At 39.5% G+C, this 22,229-nt stretch overlaps 1 protein-coding gene across 5 annotated transcripts in view; it reads left to right on the top strand.

Moving 5' to 3' along the window:
- Nucleotides 1-22,229, top strand: part of pde10a (phosphodiesterase 10A) — a 118,487-nt gene that overhangs the window by 81,298 nt on the left and 14,960 nt on the right. For 2 of the 5 annotated variants that reach the window (XM_053501875.1, XM_053501879.1), the window contains exons 3-12: nucleotides 9,434-9,471; nucleotides 10,205-10,325; nucleotides 12,251-12,300; nucleotides 12,893-13,033; nucleotides 14,697-14,852; nucleotides 15,715-15,765; nucleotides 16,223-16,281; nucleotides 17,520-17,571; nucleotides 18,187-18,329; nucleotides 19,742-19,834. In XM_053501875.1, the coding sequence (XP_053357850.1) occupies nucleotides 9,434-9,471; nucleotides 10,205-10,325; nucleotides 12,251-12,300; nucleotides 12,893-13,033; nucleotides 14,697-14,852; nucleotides 15,715-15,765; nucleotides 16,223-16,281; nucleotides 17,520-17,571; nucleotides 18,187-18,329; nucleotides 19,742-19,834 (904 nt within the window). Of the gene's footprint in view, nucleotides 1-9,433; nucleotides 9,472-10,201; nucleotides 10,326-12,250; nucleotides 12,301-12,892; nucleotides 13,034-14,696; nucleotides 14,853-15,714; nucleotides 15,766-16,222; nucleotides 16,282-17,519; nucleotides 17,572-18,186; nucleotides 18,330-19,741; nucleotides 19,835-22,229 lie in introns of all 5 variants that reach the window. The other 3 variants (XM_053501877.1, XM_053501878.1, XM_053501876.1) reach the window with 2 other exon arrangements.

The raw sequence follows: 22,229 nt of genomic DNA on the forward strand, positions 1-22,229 counted from the left end.
TGCAGACATTTTTTTCCAAAATTAAAATTTTTAAGACGAGAATTTCGTCAGAGAGGCCATTTGTATGCTAAGGTTCCACTGTAAATCAAAAAATAAGTAAAAAAAAAAAAAAACATTTTGGAGTCGGGGTGATGCATGAACTGCCAAACAAAAGCATCATGATACAGAACTAAATCAATTTTTCCCCTTTATCTCTATTAGGCTTGCATTAATAAATGAATTAACTAGGATGACTGTATTTCTTATTTATACAAATATTGTTCTGGCTTTCCATAGTCACAATCTTTGCGTAAACCGATGATAAGATCAGCCCTGTTGAACAATTAAGATTGGCTTGCTAATTTCACAGTTAATCTAGCTCAGATTATTTGTGGGTGAGATGGAACAGGCAGGCGCATCCGTGAGGAACCCTGTGCTTTTACTTTGGAAGCATTGTAAAAATGTATCTGTTTTTCATTCAGATAAGATTTCATTCAGTCAGTTATTCTGATTTCAGCTCACAATTGATGTGTGGAAATGCTTCCTCATGCTCCCAGAACCACTCTTTCACAATTTGAGTCCTGGAATGTGTGTGCGCCATCAGGGAAGGATAACTCCACTGAAGTGATAATCTGGTCATTCAGTACTATTTTAATTTTTGTCATTATAACGTTGTTGAGTCTAGACCTGGTCAACTGGAACAACCCCAGATCATAACTCTGCGTCCAGAGGCTGGGACAGTGGACACTATGCATGATGGACGCATAGCTTCATGTGCATCCCTTCTTACACTCACGCACACGTCACTGGAATAGGCTCAATCTGGATTCATCAGATCACATGACCTTTTGAATCAGCATGTTGTGTATGAGATGTATAATGTTTGCATGGTGCTAATCGCAAGCTACAAATGTGCTCAACACTAGCTAATTTTAGCTGCTACTAAATATGTTAAATGTGCTTGTTGGCTTATATTTTTTTTACTTGCAATTATACATAATTTATAGGTAGTGATGATGAGAAACTTTAAAAAATGGGGTTCTTGAAGGGAGCAGTAAATAAAAAAAATATATGTATAAAAAAATAATACATGTATGAACCTTGTGGGTTTTTTTTTTTTTTTTATGTCGAAGTTAAGCAATTTTGTGAATCATTTGGTGTAATTAAACTGTTGGAAACTGGCATCATACTGTATATCAGCCATCGGCCATAGAAAAACCCATACTGGTTGGCATCTCGCAGTCATATCGACTCCTTCCTTAGTGCTGAAAAGGACTTCTCAAAGACTAAAAAAATTGGATAAAAGTAAATAAAAATTGTGCGTCAGACCTCCAAATCTAGAGGTGTGAAAGAAATCTCTCCAACAAAATTCAGTAATATATGCATGTGTGAGTGGAAAGAGAGAAGCATAAGCCTTGTGGAAATAAATCTGATGATGCACATCTAGGTCTCCTAAGCAGTCGATTGAGGATCTGAAAATGAACCTAATTGATAACTATGAAGCAAGAGAAAGGCTATGAATAGATGTCAAAGAGCTTCCAGCTCACAATTTCCACTGTCCAAAATGTCATTAAGATGTGGGAATTAAGGGGAATTGGGGAAGCCAAGGCAAGATAACGTAACACGGAATTGAGATGGATATCAAATCGAATAAAATTTAACGAATTTATTATTTAAAAATATCTTTGAGGACCTACAGGAAGTGATGCAGCACTATCTTACTCTGTAGTGAAAGTGTTGTATGATCTGCATGGAAGAGTCATAAACTTACCTACAACCTCGTTCAACTGTTGTTGCTGTGAACCAGTGGATAGTCCGCAATGGTTTGCGTTCGCTGTATAAAATGCAGTTCTACTTAGTTACCTTGAAACTTACTCCATTCCTGGTGGTCACCATGGCAACACAAAGCTTTCGGTCCTGCTTTGGCTTCTGTGCAGAAATAAACGGAAATACTTGGTCTATTGTGTCTGAAATGTAAGTTACTGTGTTTGAATTTCATGTTTATAGATCTGATATATAATAGCAATATCGCATTCACAATCATGCGGTCGTAGGGATGATCAGTGCACAGGTAATCACAGCCATGCTGATGTTCACTACAGTAACACTCTCGCTCATGCTCATGCACATTTTATTTAGATTTCTAGATCTATTTTTGTATAGATTCGACATTCATATCCAGGATCTTCATATCCTTTATGCAGTAAACTATCAGAGTAATTGTATTCCTCACGAAGAACACCGCAAGCCTACAGTACGTGCTCTTGATTTCTATTGCAGACAAAAGGAGAATTAAGTCATCTTAAGCAGATTGTTTCTCATATGCGTGTTGCATGTCTGCACTTTTTTTTTTTCACTATAAAAAGTAAATTCAAAACAAGCGGCTCGTTGGTACCGTAGGTTTGTCATGTATGTCGTATTTATTTGCATTTAATTTCAATATGAAAATAGAGAAACAAGTAAGAGCTTTGAATCGCGTATGTGATTCGGAAGGGAAAAAAAAGGATTAAGCGGTATAGAAGATGAGTTAGTGAGTGATGCTCCTGCTTTTATGACAACAGTCCAGTTTTCAAAATTATTTAAATAAAATGCTGTATTTTGCTGACTTTTTTTTTTAAAGATAATAAAAAAAATTAAGTTATGATTTATAAAGACTACTTTTTATACAAGTAATTTATTTCAAGTACATTTTGTAACATAACTCGGGTGTGGCAGTTACAGCCCCGGCTCCAGTTTTATATTATTATTATTATTATTATTATTATAATTTAACCAAAGTGGGCTAAAGAATGCAAGTCATATGTCACTTTTCCTCATACTTGTTTTGTTGACAGTCCAACAGCTTAGAGTAACATGACCATTGCTGTTACTTAGCAACCCGTGGTCAGCTGAATGATGCAGATTTGGTGGAAAAAGGTCCTGTTATCTGTTATACCAGCACTGCTAGAACACTTTTTTATTTATTTATTTTTTTTTAAACCAGTCATGCTGTGTGTTGAACACTAACCGTTACGTAATTAAGGTTAAATGCAAACAGTGAAGTCTGAGGCGAATCTCCTGGTCTGGAGTGTGAACAGAGGTGAACAGTGTACGAGCAGCTGGAGTCCCCTCCTGCAAATCATGAACAGTCATGTTTTGTATCTTGTGACTAATTTTACAGCTCAAAGGAGACTGTTTTAAGATTTGGTAACTTGTACGACTGCAGTGCATTGACCAATTTGAGCTTGTTGTATGTGTATGTCTCCCTTTTTTTATTTTATTTATATTTTTTACAATTTTCAATGTCAAATCTATGGACGCCTAAGCGACATGCGTGTGTGTGTGTTTGAAAAGTGCAAGTAGAGGACTGCAGACATGTGTGTGACTGACTACTGAGGTGTGTGAAACTTGTGAGGTGTTATCCGGCCTGTGTGTGTGTGTGTGTGTGTGTAGTTTGGCTGTGACTAATGAGCACCCTCAGGCCTTGCTGACGTCAGTTGCCCCCTCCTCACTCCCCCTGGCTCTGTGGACTCCTCATACACACATGTGCACACACGCACACACACGTGCTGGGTACTTAATAAATTCACAACTCTTCAGTGCACCATTTCTAGAGGAACGGCTCAGCTGGGATAAAGCCTGCAATTCTCTGTTCTCTGTACCATTGCGTTCACTTCTCTCTCTTTTTTTTTTTTTTTTATGCTTCTTTCTTCGCACTGTCATTTTTGCTTCAATTTGACCCCCTTTTCTCAGTCACACACATGCGTAAACACACGCTGATTTATGACGCAGTCATACTGTCTGCGGCTGTGTGGCTCTAATCACTTTGGCACTAAAGCAGAGCGCTACGGATGACGCGTTCGGAGAAAAAAATGGCTGAAATGTGCCATAATTTAGTTAAAGCAGGAGAGGAGACACTCGGCCTCAATGAGCAACTTGTTTCCAGTTTCTCCTTCGGTCCAGAATTTACGGAGGGATCATCTGTGACGATATGCTTCACATACTGTACATACGTACACTTTTTTTTTATTTATTATTTTATTATTTCTCAAAGGATTGTCTCAGTATTAATACAGCTATTTGATGCCCCCTTTTTTTTTAAATTGCAACTCCACTCAGCTGCGTTAACTTAATCCATTCCCCTGTGCAAGAAGACTTTATAAGATTTATTTAGGATGCCTCATTTAGAGTAAGACAGAGTAACAGTGGCTCTCTCTGTATGCATGGACAGGTTTGCATGCAAGAGTTTTGAGAACGTGCGGAAAATTTATAAAGGAAGTAAACATGCATTAAAGGAGGAAAGGAAAAAGGAAAACTGAAACAAAAAAAACAAGCAGAACGAAGAAAAAGAAAGTAAACACCACACTGAGCAAAAGAGAAAAAATCCCATCAGAAGGAAGCTAAAAACAAAGAAGAACTGTAGGAATAAATACTAATACTGAGAAACGTCCAGGTTTAATAGTATAAGTGTTAATACAGATTTAGTTTTGCCATGAGAATGACCTCTGATTAACTTTGGTATGAATCTCACTGTATTTTAAGGATCAGTGCCAGGTCTCGTCTTTTATCCCGCCATTTGTTTGGGAATCCCAGGTGAATCTCGTGTTGTAGCCTGTGGTGAGGCCCCGACAGTGATCCTGGCTTACCCAGTATGTTCCTACGGAGTTTGGAGCCAAACAAACACACACACACACACACACACACACACACACACACACACACTCTCTCTCACTCACAGATGGAACAGTAGCGCCCTCCGTCTGAGCACTCTGCCTCCTAGCTCCCACCACCCAGCAGTATGGACGAGACCGAAAGACAGCGGGGAGATCGGGTGGTGCCTCAGGTTTTGCGAGGCAGCTGATGCTGTTCGTCAGCTGCATTTGGAAGCCGGCCCACAGGGGCACAAAGATCAGCTTGTGGAATCTGGTAGCCTGGAGAGATAAGGCCAGCGGAGTTTACCTGCAAGATCAAAGTCAGATGTTCGCGGATGCCGAGCGGAACTGACAACATAGCTCGTATAGCCACCAGTAAAGTGTCTTTCGAAGTAAAGAAATAAAATGTTTAGGAATAGTTTGTAAACTATTAATGTAGTAAAGAGTGAACTACAAAATCAAATGATTAATCTGGTGGGAGTTTTGTGGCAAATTCCAGTGCAGACTTCAGATTATGCACGTTTCAAACAGCCTCTCTAGGTTGTCTATTAAAATGGTTCTTTTACTCTACGGGCCCAGGCACCGATCCCATTTCACTTGAACCCAAAGGTATGTTTGCGTAACATGAACACTCCGTATCATGCCTGGGCACGGATCAGTGTACCATGCTCAAGTCTATTTGAAAGGGTCGCCTCATGTACGATGTGATGTACTCGGGCATGCTTAGAATCGAGTATGAAATACCAAAACTCGTGAAGTGGACAGCTGTGAATAACATGACGTTATAAATGCTGTCTGTCTTCTTCAGCATGTCATAGTCTGTGACATAGTCGCATTTATCACCCAAATGAGGATGGGTTCCCTGTTGAGTCTGGTTCCTCTCAAGGTTTTTTCTCGTTACCATCTCAGGGAGTTTTTCCTTTTCATCGTCGCACTCGGCTTGCTCATCAGGGGCAATCTGGCCGTTTTGATCCGTACATATACAAATAAAATCGAAATTGAATAAAATATGAAGGCTTGCGAGAGCGTTGCTGTGGACCTTTTCACCGAAATATCAATATTGGGAATGGCACGACAATTGACTTCCTTTCAGTCTTCTTCCCATGTTGTTCATTGGTGGCTCACAAACCAACTATGTTCATACTGCCACCTGCTGTATCAGAGAGTGTAAATAAACAAGTTTACTCTGGTACAAAACAGTACAGTTAGTTAAACTAACTTGGGAACATTTGAGTTTCCTGGGGGAGGGGAATGAGTCAGCCTTTACGGTTTGCAGTGACTCATAATGATAGAAAATATCAGTCCTGTAAAGCTGTTTTGATGTTGAATAATCCTAATTTTGGAAAGTTCACAGTCCGATACAGTGGAAAACAGCTCTGAGACAAAATGATGTCCGGGATTCCCCTTGCGATTTAAAGGCGTAGAGACAAACTGTTACATTTTACTGTGAAATTCATTTCCTTAGCCACGCTTATGTTTTTTGGCAGTGCGAGGAAAGGGTTTAGTCAAGTGGATTAGTATTCTTTACATTGTATATTCATGTCAAGGGCGTATAACACTTAACTTTGTCAGACTTATGAACAAATCGGACTTAAGAGCGTGCTCCTAGAACAGAACTGTTCGTAAGTCGGGGACTTCCTGTATTAGTAATGTGAAAGCTGGCTGGAGCGGGGAGAAGGGAGCAGTCATACCCAGGCATGGCATGAATCAATCATGCCTAGTGTGAAAGCAGCCTTAATAAATGTTTAACCTTTATAATGACATTTAGAATTCTGAAAACTTTTTTTGATGTTTAAAATGTAATTAATTACATTAAATTTAAATTGTATAAAATTAAATGTATTCTTTCTTTCTCTTTAGGTGTATAATGTGTTAACTAATAACTCATCCTAAATAAGTATTTCTTTATCCTGGTACACAGATCTGTAACTGCGGTGTGCAGTATCACATGACGCTTTAGTAGCGTGTGAGAGAAAGGAACACTCGATGCAAATCTGACTTGAAGTGTGTGTTGTTGTTGTTGTTGTTTTTTTTTCTTCTTTGCATTTCTGCTTTGACATATATCAAAATATGAATGTGTCTACTTATTTATTAATTTATCTTCTTTGCTATTCTTGTTTCAACACATTTCCTTCTTGAAGCAGTAACACAAGTTTATCTTATCTTAAAACTGTAGACACATACCTACCTGTGTTTCCTTTGTTTGACATAAGGCTTTTTATTATAAGTGCCATTTGCAGTGCTCTTGTGATTGAACGCAGGTAGAAACTGTGTACAGTTCTGACGCATAGGATCAGCATAAGATTATTATATTTGCAATATAAGCCATTTTTGTTTGAAATATATGTTTTGTCGAAGTACTTATTTTCCATATTGTTTTTTTTTCCCCTCTTTAAACAATATCCAGATCAGCTGATACTCCGGGCTTCAGTGTCAATGACAAAATAGGGAAAACGTGGTGTCACATGATCTCTGTATAAGAACAGAGTTTCCTTGAAACTGCAGAAGTTGACGTGTCGTGGGATTGAGCAATCGTTGGCATGAACTGCGAAATGTCACTCTGCTGTTGTGTCACTCTGCTGTCATCAGACACACAGCTCCAGGTTATGCACTTAGACTGAAAATGAACCGTCGTCTATCACTCGCTAGTGTGAATGCAGGGTCAAGCTGGGACATGCCTGCTGCGTCATATTTCAGATAATCAAGGACAGATTTCCCAGCATCCTCAGTAACAACACCAGAGGGACCAGGTTTCTGTACATTTTAAATATAATTTTTTTTTATTCCCTTCATACCAAGCTTCATTTTGACACGTCTTTACTTCATGCCTCACATATTAAATGAATTATCAGAACCTAGACAAGACGTTCTCTGTCCATTGTGCTTCCACTTTGTCGAGAGTGCATTGTGTCCCTGAAAGGACTCGTCACATGTTGGGTCACATGTTGCTTAATGACGCAGTGACTGAGACGTTCCTGCCATGGCAGCCACTAATGTACACTAAATCACATTACCTCAGAGTAGAGAGGAGCCTTATGCGTCTTGTTTTCAGGCCCACATCTGTCCACCTCGTGCCATGAAAAGTGCTTACTTCCTCTGAGCCTTGACTCAGTAGCTGTCTTTCACTCAGGAGAACGTTCTGTTCAAATGCCTGCCTGATGTTGAGGTGACAAAATGGGACAGACATTGTCGTATACAGGGTGTATGCTGTACATGCTTGTTGGGCTGTCTGTCTGCAGGTGTGATGCAATGCCACTTTCTCGATCAGTTTAGTGCTATAGTGATTTGTATTTTAAGTGGATGTGGCCTAATTTATTTTTTTTATTTTTATTTTTTTATGCTAACTCTGATGCAGCGGATCATAAAACTCAGTTTAGATCGGATCAGGTTTTTTGAGCAACACTTTAGATCGTTTGTTCAGATTCATTTGCTTTCTGTTTGTTACTCATATTCCCCATTTTTTTATTTTTTTTATTAAGTATTGAGGAAGTTTAATTTTGAGCATTCAATAAACAATTAGGTTAATTTTTTTTTTAAAGTGCATTTACAATACTGTCCAAAAGTCTTGACCCCCTCATTTCTCAATTTTTTCATCTTTCTTGGCTCTTCGTTCACCCGTCCCTCTTACCTGCCCACTTTCAAAGGATAAAAAAAAAATATATATATATATATGTGAGTGTGTGAGACTTATGATTCTCCAGTGAGAAACAGGTGCAGATGATGACAGATGATCAGGCTGGTGATTAGTATGCTGGCTGAATGTTGAGTGTGGTTGGTACAGGTGAGAGGGGAAATGAGGTTGCTGCTGAGGTTCTTACATAAGCAACTCATGTTTAAATTGCATCTTTAGGCACAGCCTGTCACAATAGCACATTTGCACCCATTTCAATTTAATTTGATTTAATACTAGTGCAAGTACCCGTCATTGACTGATAAAGAGCTTATGGAAGTAGTTAAAAGGTACTCGAAACTGCTCATAATTTCTCTTCTACTTAACATTATGATTGAATTTATGCTGCAGGTTTAACTTCAGTCGTATACCTAAGGACTGGCAAAGTTTCATTCAATTCTGTCCAAGCTAGTTTTGCGTGACCCAAATTATGCTTGTAATCCAAGGTCCCACTGTACTTAAATGGCGGACCTAACGCGTTGGATTACCGTTACATCAAAAAAGTTATCCAAGTACTCTGTAATGCGTTAAAGTACTTGGATTACTTATTTGACACACACGCACACATAATGACAGGTTCCTCTGTAACACGTTACACTCCACACTGGTTCTGACCAATATATAGACAAAACCTTTCTATTATTTATATAGATGAAGAAATTTCATCCTTCAATTTTAAAACCTTTTTTATTTATAGAGATGAAGAAATTTATATAGATGAAGAAATTGTTGTACCAAGTCTTCCAATCTACAGTATAATTTCTAGTTATCAAGTGAGTTTTAGCAGGTGGGATTTCGTCAGTGTGATCTGGCAACCCAAATCATAGCGAACCCAAGAATGTTTAAGCAAATGAAAATCCATTTTCAAGCTGGTGGAAAAATCCCTTTTTTTTTTTTTTTTTTTTAAGAAAATAAAGTATAGAAAGTATTATGTGTTCTTTCCAAATAATGAATTCATATCCTGTTCTGACACACCGAAAGATCTTCCAAAACATGACCTTACACTTATGTATCTACATGACTTTTATTTTTAATGCATACACAATATTTTGGAAGGTCGGTGTTGAAGCGATAATAACGAATATATAAAATACAGTTATTTAACATGGCACCTTTTCGTTGAGTTGGATATGTTTTTGTTTTCTCCGAACAGATGAACCTTCGACTAAAGAAGTAAGCAGGGTAAGTGAGGTGACTTCTTTTTGAATACTTGTTGCATGTCTCCTTTTTTAAGTATGTCTGTCTGTCTTTTTTTTTTTTTTTAGCCGTTATAGTTTAGCCAGGGCTAAAACCCACATAAATGTCAGAGCAGCCACAGTGTATTTTATTCTCACTCTTGTATTGCTTAACTCTACTTATGATTGCATGTTGGGGTGTGTGTGTGGGTGTGTGTGATTGTGAGCATGTGCATATCTGGAGGCGTCTTTTTAAAAACTGAACAGCACAGCATTTGTGATTTACTAGGCTCAATTTCCAGTCATTACAGAATCACTACTTGGTACAGAGCCTTATTTATGACTGTAGTTGGCCATCACTCGCATCATACCAGGTTGTCGGGGTGAGCGCTCTGGGGGTGCCGAAAATTTTGGGACACTCCGGCAGGACGGAAGACATAAGACAGCGACAAGCAAATACAGAGAGTTGTGGGTGTGATGAAAAGGCTGAAAGCTATTCGTCTCTAACTGTAACCCTTCACAGAAGGAGCTGAAGTAAACCACGTCTGCTGTTGCATAACACACAGACCAACTCAATTGGTGGTTGCGGGATTCCTGCATGTAATCAGGGCAGATGGAGTTCACTGAAAGGACTCCTAGAGAGTTCTAACGTGTTTCCATGTGTGTTTTTATGTCACGCAATTTGTCTGCGCGATATGCCGTTTGTGTTTGGGTAGTTGCATGCTGTGTATGTCTGTTGTGTCCAGCAGTACCAGGACACTAATATGCAGGGCGTGGTTTATGAGCTGAACAGCTACATGGAGCAGCGGCTGGACACGGGCGGAGACAACAAAATCCTGCTGTACGAATTGTGCAACATCATCAAAACAGGTCAGGCCACACACACACACACACACGTGCGTGCGCGCACATACAGTACACACATACTGTAAACACACACACTGCCGTGAAAAAAAAAAACCCCACTTCATTTCATTTCAATCAGGTTTATCTTCGATTACAGCACTCAATGTGGTGTAAAAATGATTCTTCATGCTCCCAGAACCACTTTTCACAAATTGAGTCCTGGAATATACCTGGACCATCAGGCAAGAAGAACTCCCATGAATTTGATAACCTGGTCATTCAGTCCATTCATCAGCTGACTTCATTTTATTGCCACATAATGTTGCTAAGCCTAGACCTGGCCCACCCCGGATCACGGGGTCCTGGCCCACCCCGGATCACGGGGTCCTGGCCCACCCCGGATCACGGGGTCCTGGCCCACCCCGGATCCAGAAGCTTGAACAGTGGCCACTATACATGATGGCTGCATCACTTTATGTGCTCCCCATCTCACCCTGACGTACACATCCATCTGGAATAGGGTCAATCTGAACACATCAGACCACACGACTCTCTTCCATTTTGCTCCCTAGTAAATTGAATCCTTTTTTTCTGATGAGTCTCACTAACAAGTGGTTTTCTTTTTTCCGACCGCGTTTCTTCCACAAAGGTGATGGTTCAGCACTATCCTTCCAGGATTTGATGATGTGTTAAAGGGTTTTCAACCCATTTAAAGTCATTTGAAATCTCCTTAGTTGTTTCCTTTGCTTAATACAGCCCATTAATTTGAATGTTCTCAATGTTTTTTTGGTTGTTTTTTTGGTCCAAGCAGTGTACATCAGAGGCTGATATTGCTTTGTAACCGTAAATTTTTGCGTTGTCCTTAACAATTCTGTCCTTGTTACAATTGGATGTTGGTGACTCACTTAAAAAAAAAAAAAAAAAAAAAAGACAATGAAAACCATGAGTTTGCTATTAAACGTTATTTATTTATTCTTTTTATTAAAAAGCCAACTAATATATTATTTGTACTAAATTTCATATTTCCTTTGCCACAAACACAACCGCAGGCTGATTTATCTATTGTGACGAAACTGTTGGAGTTGTAGCAATTTTACACGTTGATATAAACTACTCGCATATTAAAAATAACATCCTAGAATTGAATGAAAATGAAAACGTAGGTGCTCAAACTAAAAAGCTGAACCTGGCCTTGTTATGTAGCTGTCACCACAGAGTCCGCCCTGCATTTGACAACACTCTGATCTTTCCTGTGATGTGACACGGGGTGACATTGTACAGTCTGCATGCAGTTTGGCCTTTACTGTCATTTTGCTAAACAGACAAATCCTGTCTGCAGTCCGTCTCCATAAGGCCTCAGTGCTCGACCAGATAGTCCAGTTGATTTATGGGTTAGTGATGCAGCACAGGGAGAGTGCTGGGTGCTGTTGGGGTCGACCCTGGTTAGCAGGCCTTGCCCTGGTGCATGTTCTTCATCTCTTTCTGACACCGCTCGTCGCTTTCTCTCTCTCTCTCTCTCTCTCTCTCTCTCTCTCTCTCTCTCCCTCTCCCTTTCACTCACTCAGTGCACACAGGCTGTCACATTTCATCCACCCACGCCTCGTCAGCACACTGCAGCACTGCAGAGCTCAGGGATGCAGCCCTGTCCCCTGCGCACACACGTACACAGACCTGTACACACTTTCTCTCTTGTGTGCATAAACATGCATGCATATAAACCCAAACCTTACTCGCTGGAAACATTCACCACCACACACACAAACACACGCACACGTACAAAAGACTCGAGAGAGACGAATACGAATCACAATGTGTTGTACATAATTTGACTTTCGACTTTAAATCGTATGTTCACTAATACAGACTATTCACTATTAGGATTGTTAAAGCCACCCGAAGTATTATTGTTGTTTTTTTTTTTTGCTCCCCCCCCCCCCCCCACCTCACAGCCACAAAAGCTGATGGTTTTGCACTATACTTCCTTGGAGAATGCAACAATGTAAGTGTCCCTCTGTGTCCAAACTTATTCATTTTTTTATTTTGTTTTATTCATATAGAATTTTCGAAAGGATCTGGTGATGCATGGCTTTAAGGATTAAATCTGTCTGGCACTAGTAAAACATTTAAAAAAAATAATAATTGCTTTATATTACTATCTGTCCTTCTTGGTTATTAAAGCTCTTTGATAGTGTTGTCAGAAGGAAATAGGACTGAATAGACCTCTCTTTACCCAAGCCCTCTCTAATCTATAGGAGCATCAAGTTCAAACAAATGCATGAATTTGCAAACAGTCATTTGTCTCTTCTTCTCCATTACCAGAGTAGCTATGTGATCATCATGACCCTATCTACAACAGATAAGCATATTTGAGGGTTGGGATAGCTATTTTCGTTCAATTATTCTATTTAGGCATTTTAAATCACATGAGTCGACTGTAAACTTAATTTCTTTTTAATCTTGTGTTGTTTACTCAAATTCAGTTCCCAGTATTTTGCACCATTAAGGTTTAGTAGAATTGTCGTCAAGCTCGCTCAGTCATAACGCATCATGAATGACATGCTGGCTTAATGGCGTTCTTTTCTCTGGACCAGACCCTGTGTTTATTCACGCCAACAGGGGCAAAGGAGGGGCTTCCAGGGCTCATCCCCTCCGGGCCCATTGCATTCGGTACCACCATAGCTGCTCATGTTGCCAAGACACGCAAGACACTACTTGTAGAAGACATCATGGGGGTGAGTCACTGTGCATCATCACGCTGACTGGAAAGCTCTTGATAGTTCTTTTGAAGGTGATGAACGCCGCCTCTTGTCATTAGACGTCCGTCAGTGGTTTTGTATGAATCTACAAAGATCGGTCATTTTAACCATTTAAGGTCTTGCAGATTTATATATTTGATTTATAGTTATTATATTATATTATTATATTATATTATTATCCAAAAGAGCGACATAATTCTATTGAGGAAAATTTAGTGCTGGATCAGTGATATACAGTATATGTGTGTGTATACAGTATGTATGCGTGTGTATGTGTATATATACATATATGTGTGTGTGTGTGTTTATGTAGGTAGGTAAGTATTTTTTTTAATGTATTTTAAACATACCTTAGTGTATGCCTCTTCCAAATGGTTGAGATGTCACTTCCAGTAAAGTACAGTATCTACAACAAGTCTAAATATCTACAAATACCAAAAAAATAAATTCAAATTTTGATGTGGTAGTGCAACAGCATGAGTAATTTGGGCATTAGATCCTCTATGTTCCTCTTGGTATTTTTAAGCCATAAAACGACATGCTATTTAACGATGCAGCATTCCAAATAAGAAAAAAAAACCCACTGTAAACCTATTTCTTTGGAACCAAAACAAAAATCGATATATATATATATTTTTTTTGCAGACTCCTATATACTGTATGCCGCTTACAAATGATTGAAATGTCAGTTCTATAAAAATATCAGTATATTCACAAATACAGAAAAATATACTATTTATAAAATATTATTTAAAGATACAGCAACATCTAGTGGATCTTTGGCAGCAGAGCGTACCTTACCCAAGTTGTAGTGAGGGCTCAATCAGCTGAAGTTCAACACATTTATCAATATGATACAGAGGCTCCGAATATGCTCTACCAAAAGGTTGAGCAGAAGGTTAAAGGGTTAAAGACAGAAGTCCATGTAATGTTGTAAAGGGAGCGGTTGACTGCGTCTTCTTTAACATGGTTAGAGATTACAGAATGAGTGTGGCTATTCTTTCTAGGGCAAGCATTACTGTTGGGGGTGGTCGGGGTGCGGGGGATTAGCATACGCTCATACACAACTAAATATGATGGGGATGAGTAAAATTAAGCTCATTTAACGAGAACAGTTTAATGGGCAAGTTGACCAACCTAAATCGGTGCCGTCGTAGGGATGAGTTATACAATAATTGAATTAATGTAGGCTTAACAGTGTTCCATATTTGGGGTGTGTTTCCAGCTCGGATCATGATATTGGATTAAATATTGTAGTCACAACAGCAATGTCAGGCGGTGCTGGTGGACAATCATAAAAGTCAATTAGAGTTCATGGTAAGAACCTCACAGAACATGATATTTTTTTTTTTCGTTTTCCCAGAGATGTCGAATACCTTTCTGAGTACTATGTAAGTCTCTAGGAATGTCTGGCGGCCTGAATGAGCAATTGTGGTATTAACTCCTCATTATGCATGCTTAACACATCTCCGATTACAGATAATTAAGGTAAATAGGCCATGACGCAAATCATTGGTGGTAGAGCAGGTACAGTACAGAACTGCACAATTAATGGGAATCCCAGAACTGGAATGCAGGAACACTAGTTTGGCAGGAATATACTTTTGCATTGTTGAATTGTGTGTGTGTGTGTTCACAGGATGAGCGGTTCCCCCATGGCACAGGGCAGGACTCAGGGATCCATGTTCACTCTGTTCTGTGTCTCCCCATCCTCACGGCCATCGGAGACCTGATCGCTGTGCTGGAGCTGCACCGCCACCTGGGCCGAGAGCCTTTCAACCTCAGCCACCAGGAGGTCAGAAACTAGCCGTCGTTGTATGTTTTGTCCATGGCGTGGCCAGGGTTTTACGCGTGTGATGTCATGGGGTGGAATGTGGGGCACTACAGTACATACACGACATAAGCCTGCAGTGGTCTAATCTTTAGGATACACAGACCTGATACTTTCAAATATTTTCACATTGACTGACTTTGTAAAGCAGTGGAAAAGCATATAAGTGGAATAAAACCTCTATGAAGGGAAAAGATGCACTTTAGTGAGAGATGAAGCGAAGTCTAAAAATCTTTACAGGTATTTAAATGAATGGTTTATGTTAATGCGCTCGTTCTCACATGTTATGGTGTCTAAAGTAATTCAAGGAGACTTGTATGTTCCACTTAGATTAAGGCTGATAATGAACAGATTGAAAAACTGGAGCAAAAAAAGATGATGTCTCCTGAGTTTTCACGACGAAGGGTTTCCTGTGAATTCCGTTTTTCTTGGCAACATGACGAGCCAAAAAAGGAGGAATAAGTCGGGTAGTGACGTAACTACTGTTTATAACTCAAGCAATAACACGAAGGAACTTAAATTTACATATAACTATAAAAAGTGAACAAAAATGGGCGTGTTGTTAATTTACTACATTTAAATTTAGTAAAGGTATAAAACCAAAAAAATAAATAAAAAGATTTTTGGACATGCTGTTATAATAAAACAACAAACAATAGCCTGGCATTGATTATTTTCCTACAACAGCACTACTTGTTGTGTTTTATTTCATGCATAATGCTCCATAATAATAAAATAATAGATATCGTGCCACTAGTGAGGAATTAACCTTAAAAAATTAAATAGAATTTGTAAATGTTTTCTCTCTCTCTCTTTCTTTCTTGAGGTTGCCACTGCAAATTTGGCTTGGGCTTCTGTAGCTATTCACCAAGTGCAGGTGAGTCCTCGCTCTCGTCCTTTTGCTCTAGCTGTGCCGTGTTTGTCTGTCTCCACACACATTTAAATGCAAAGCCCCTGGGCATCTGCACTGAACAGCCTCTGAGGTCCTATATACGTAACCTGGCCATTGAATTAACGCACACATGCACCTCAGGGGAGACAATTATGAAGTCGCAACCTGTTTAATCATCAGCAGTAACACTCGGGGCGATGTTGTCCCGTTGTCCCTTGATTTTTCTTTCTTTTTTTTTTTGCAACTATAAGAGCTTAAAGATGCTATTAGTCATGTATTAGGGAACTTTTTTTTTTTTTGAGCAGTATAGATCTAAAGGAAGACTTGTTTGTCTCTTATGCCAGGAAAAAACTGTGCACCAAAAAACACGTGGACTTTAATGAAGGGGAGAAGACAGATCTGCCTGATGTTTTTAATACTTTTGTTTTTCTTTTCATTCCAGGTCTGCAGAGGTTTAGCGAAGCAGACGGAGCTCAACGACTTCCTTCTAGATGTGTCAAAGTAAGTGAGTACATGGGAGGATGTATAACATTAGAGAGAATGTTACTAATCTTTAATAAAATGTGTTGGGTTCAATAAGGTTGAAGACAGAATATAAAAAATATTAGAGGACATTTTTATTCAACTGCAAGACATTAATATGTCAGTGTTTTTATTGATTTGATTTCTATTCAGTTTAAGATACAATAGATAACAGCCGGAGGTCTAGAGAGAGCCGATTGGCCGAGCTCTCTCAGAGGGGAGGGATGAGAGGCACCTAGTGCTCCCACATTAATCACGGCTCTACAGCCAATCAGGGGCTTCGAATCTTTTCATCAGTGTGTATGGAGGAGGGCAGGAGACAGCTACAACAGTCAGACTCTACAGCCACTTGGGGACGCACGTCAGCCCCCTGTTACAGTTAAAAAACGATTCTGATCTACCATGTAATATTGTCTGAAAAGTGTCTGTCCCATTGGCATCAGCTCCATTTGTAGTCATAATATATATTAGTAAAAAAGAAAAAGAAAAAATCAATGCCCTATCACTCTCAACACTATTAAAGCAGTGCCTGAATATAAAACAGACGGAGAACGGGACAAAAAGGCAGCCAATGGCCAAAGAAGAGCTTTGGAATGTCCTTCAAGAAGCATGGACGATTATTCCTAAAGACTGCTTAATGAACTTTACAAGAAAGCCCAGACCTTTTATCTGCTTTATGTGTCATGGAGTAACGCAGGTACAGGCCACACACGGCCATGCAACGGCTTCTCAGCCATTAGTTCCGTTATTTATGAGCCCTCATAAAATGTGTATGAAAATAGTTAATTCTAGCCCTTGAAACGAAGCTGAAAGTCTCGTTGTGAACTAACACTCACACACACACACACACACACACACACAAAACCAGTTAAAAGTTAGAGCACACCTTCTAATTCCATGGTCTTTCTTGATATTTCTTTCATCCTACGTTGTAAGACAATGCTGATGGTATCTAGAATATGCAGTAATGTTTCAGCCACTTGTGCTCTGTAAAACCTTCCTAACGGCTCTAATCGGAGGTGCTGTTAGTTGGGGATTTCTGAGGCTGGTATAGTGTGTATATGTATGTACGTGTGTGTATGTATGCATATGTGTGTATATATATATATACATATATATCTGCATGTGTGTGTATGATTAATCTTTTTAAAAGCTTTGCATTGAGATCAACCATGCTCTTTTCCACTGCCCCTCACCCCCCTTCCTCCTCTCCACAGAACGTACTTCGACAACATTGTGGCAATAGATTCTCTACTTGAACATATTATGGTGAGTATGTTTTTGCTTTTCTCAGCAGGGTCACACGCCTGGTCATGAGGAGAAGAAGTGCTGGGCTTTTGTTGCTCATGCGTGTTAACATCACTAGTGAAGAAATATGACCAATGAAAGAACTCCTCTTATTTGTTTGTCGGGTTCAGTGAAAGTCCCCTTCTAGAAACGGCTTATGCCATTCCCCTTGGGCTTTTTTTGTTTCCTTTACTCTTCTTTTTTTTTTTTTCGTGATTTTTATTATTTTTTTTTATGCTCTTGCAATTTATTTATTTTTTTGCTTTTTTGTTCTCTGTCTGATCAGGCCACACTTCTACTGCCTCATCCTCTAGTTCTTTTGTGGTTCCTACTTTATCTGCAGTTTCCCCACTGGTGCTCCTCTCATACACAAACATGCCTGTTAAGTAGCCAAAGGAAAAACATTGAGAGAGTGGGAAATACTTCCCATGTGACCGTCCAAGATCCCTGCCCAGATATTAACACAAATGTTAGAAATGTATTTATAATGACTGGGAATGCGGCGTATTCTCAGTAGGCATTAGTCATACTGTTGAACTCTGTTGGACGTTTCAAACTGTCGAACAGGAAATGTAGCTGTGCTGATTTGTGTTCCAGATATATGCAAAAAACCTGGTGAACGCGGACAGATGCGCACTCTTCCAGGTCGATCACAATAACAAAGAGCTATACTCTGACCTCTTTGATATCGGGGAGGAGAACGAAGGGAAGCCGGTGTTTAAGAAAACTAAAGAAATCAGGTGAGTACCAGTAAGCATTTGGCATCATGAATGGCATCAGTGTTCTCTCTGGAGATTACTAGATTACAGAGTACGAGAACATGTTGTTGTTTTTTTAAAAACTTGATATTGATGCTGAAATTATTTCCCTAATTACCCATGTATTAATCATTTAGGGGCGAGATGGAACGTTTTATTTAGCCCTGTCGATTTTGGTGATGGCCATGAACAGTTTAATTTTAAATATGGTGTGGTGTTTAAATACTGTAGTACAGTGATACATCGACATACGAATTTACTCTGTTCTGGAGGCGAGTATTTCAGGGTGAAAATTTGTATTGTGAAATGCATTCAGTCCAATATTTCCAACACTACAATCATATTTTTTGCATTTAAAAAAAAATATATAAAAACATTTAGAAACGACATGTACATGAAGTAAAATATAAAATAAATTGAGTTTAAATCTCACTAAACCTTGCCATCGGCTGCTTTAAAAACGAAAAAGTGATGCTATGTCTTACTAAACCTTGCACAAAATGACAAAAAAAAAAAAAAAAAAAAAAAAAAAGTTGATTTCGCTTGGCTTTCCACTGATGCAAGCACGTTTTGAACAGCTCCTGGACGTACGTGCAGACGTTCAGCTTGGCTCGGTTCGGTCGCTCATACAGTCCAACGGTAATGCTTCGTAAGTCGTGGCAAATTCCTTGCATAGTTCTTGTTCTTCAGCCAAACATTCTTAAGGCAGAGTGTTTGTATGATTGTGACAAGGTACCACTGTATATTTAACATGGCGTGCTTGAGTGTCTGGCTCACAACTGCATCAGCCAGTGTGTGTCTCTTAGAGCTCGCAGAACTGAAGCGCTCAATCTCGTGAGTGTTTGTTTTTGAGCACGAATTCGCACCACTTTGCGCCTATTTTAATGCCCGCACTCAGGTCTGCTATCAGGATTGATGCATTTCTGGCTATTAATGCACCGCAAATTGTGGGTGTGTCATATTTTGTTATAGAACACTGTCCCCAGCCCTTTCCTGAACTACCCTGACACTAGGGCCTCAACAAATTACCATGGACATCCATGTCATACTCTCATTTATGTAATAAGCAATGAGAGCATTGGGCAGCCGACGTTTTTTTTTTTCCCTCTGAAATGCAGCTGGCTTAAGCAAAACAGTAACCTAGAATGGCCTACATCTGTGCACTCATAAAAGATTTCGATTCACTAATGGTTGCTCTAGAGATCATACAACATGCCTTACAAAGCAAAAGTGCCTCCCCTGTGATGTGCAATTAAGTACTGTAACGTTCAAAAGCATTGCAATATGTTTGGGGTCTGAGCCAAGACCTCTGTAGAGCTGCTTTGTCTGAATGTTCTGTGTTTCATTATAGAAATGAAGCATACTTAAACTGAACTCAGTCTGTCTTCACTTAGGTTTTCTATCGAGAAGGGTATAGCAGGTCAGGTGGCACGAACAGGAGAGGTATTGAATATCCCAGATGCCTATGCAGACCCACGGTTCAACAGGTAACACAAATCTCTATTTGAAACGCACTGAAACTATTATAAACCTCCTGCGTCAGCGCTGCTTTCTTGCTTTTCTTCGCCACCTTGCAGGCCGTAAGAACCCACAGTGACACAGGTGTAACAAACCCTTCAAATGCTCAGCAAAACGCTCTTCATTCAGCTTGACTTTAACTTATTAAGTGCCTAAGTGACATCTTATGAACATCCTGGTGTAGTCATGTGACAGTCTGTGAATTTATATACTGTACATATGACATCATTCCCAAAATGGTGGCGTGTCTGAGTTGCACTTGTGACAGAACGAGATCATTTTAAATGAGTTTTTTTGTTACTGAAAGTAATTTTCCTCCTATCGAACAATTCTACTGATTTTATAATCTCATAACCGCATTTTATTTTTGAACCTTTACTGACTGCATTTTTTAAACAAATTGATACAAACAGAAAAAACACAGTACAATGGAACCTTGGATTGCGAGTAACTTGGAGAGATGATTTTATATGTGCCCCATGTTTGTCTTATACACTACTGTCTCTCTTCAAACAGTAATAATTTAAAATGAAAACCCATAATTTTTATGGGTGTTTATACTCAATTTGGCGTAAGCTTCTAGAAGCACATGACCTGTAAAAATTGTTGCAGCATTAAGGATTTTACCCCCAAAAAATGTCTTTTTTGCATTTTGGAATAATACACTTTTTCAGGTTTATGCTTTTTCATGTGAAATCTAAATTGCCCAAGTTTCATTTGAATAACAATTAAGATCATTGAAAGAGTTATATAAAAAAAAAATTAAGACTACAAAAAGTTCATGAAATCGTATTTAGCAAATGTGTTTCTTTTTATCTGATAAAAATATAAATGTTTGTCCATATTTACAAAAAACGATCGGGAGTGAAGAAGCATTAAGTATTATGAAAAATGCTTTCATATGATCCTATCTGAAAATTTATTTTTTTCACCTAGGTGCGACACTTTTGCTGAAAACAAATTAAGAAAATATCACTGTGACATACAGGGGTTGGACAATGAAACTAAAGCGCCTGGTTTTAGACCAGAATAATTCATTAGTATGGTGTAGGGCCTCCTTTTGCAGCCAACACAGCATCAACTCGTCTTGGGAATGACCGATAAGTCCTGCACAGTGTCCAGAGGGATTTTGAGCCATTCTTCATACAGAATAGTGGCCAGGTGACTCTGATGCTGGTGGAGGTAAACGTTTCCTGAATTGCTCCTCCAAAACACCCCAAAGTGACTGTGCAGGCCATGGGAGATGTTCAACTTCACTTTCATGTTCATCAAATCACTCTGTCACCAGTCTTGCTGTGTGTATTGGTGAATTATCATCCTGATACACGGCATCGCCTTCAGGATACAATGTTTGAACCACTGGGTGCACATGGCATTTCTCAGGCCCAATACTTGTGCTAGATGGGCATGTCACTGCCAAGGACTACCGAACCATTCTGGAGGACCATGATATTGCAGCTTCTTTGGTGGTTGGGTGGTACGCTTCTTTGGGGCTTCTCCACCCCGTAACTCTCCCAGATGTGGGAAAGGCAGTCAAGGTGGACTCATTAGAGGACACATAGTTCACAGCCCAAGATTTTCGCTGCTGGCACTATTGAAACTGACATTTGGCGTAGGCTTGAGCGCCCAAAGGTTTGGCTATAGCAGCCCGGCCGTGTACGTTGACCCTGTGGAGTTCCCGACGAGCAGTTTTGGTGGAAATCACGACAGCTGAGGTGCACATTTAATTCTGCAGTATGTTAGGCAGCTGTGGTTTTATGTTTTTTGGATACAATTAGCGTTAGCACCCGGACATCCCTTACAGACAGCTTCCTCTTGCGTCCACAGTTCCTCCTGTTGGATGTGGTTCGTCCTTCTTGGTGGTATGCTGACATTACCCGAGGCTCTTGATACATCGCAAAGACTTGTTGTCTTGGTCACAGATGCACCAGCGAGACGCGCACCAACAATTTGTCCTCTTTTGAACTCTGATATGTCACCCATAATGTTGTGTGCATCGCAATATTTTAAGCAAAACTGTGCTATTACTCTGCTAATTAAACCTTCACACTCACCTTCACAAACCTTCCTGCTCTTACTGGTGGATTGTGCGATCAGTGAAGATCAGCCACCAGGCTGGTCAAATTTACCCTTGAAACCTCCAACACTAAATTGGCCAGTGTTTCAGTTTCATTGTCCAACCCCTGTACGTCACATAGGGCTTTTAACTCTGAGTATGAAATGTGCACGAAAATATGTGTAAATCAAAATGAGAAGTCCCTAAATCAAACGATAATCAATCAACAATCAATAATTGTCCCTGATGAGCAACCCGAGGGCTGAGGTGGCAATAATTAAAACCTTAAGAGAACCGAGATTCAACAG

This window comes from Clarias gariepinus, chromosome 8 (assembly GCF_024256425.1).
Source record: "Clarias gariepinus isolate MV-2021 ecotype Netherlands chromosome 8, CGAR_prim_01v2, whole genome shotgun sequence".
NCBI classification, from domain to species: Eukaryota; Metazoa; Chordata; class Actinopteri; order Siluriformes; family Clariidae; genus Clarias; species Clarias gariepinus.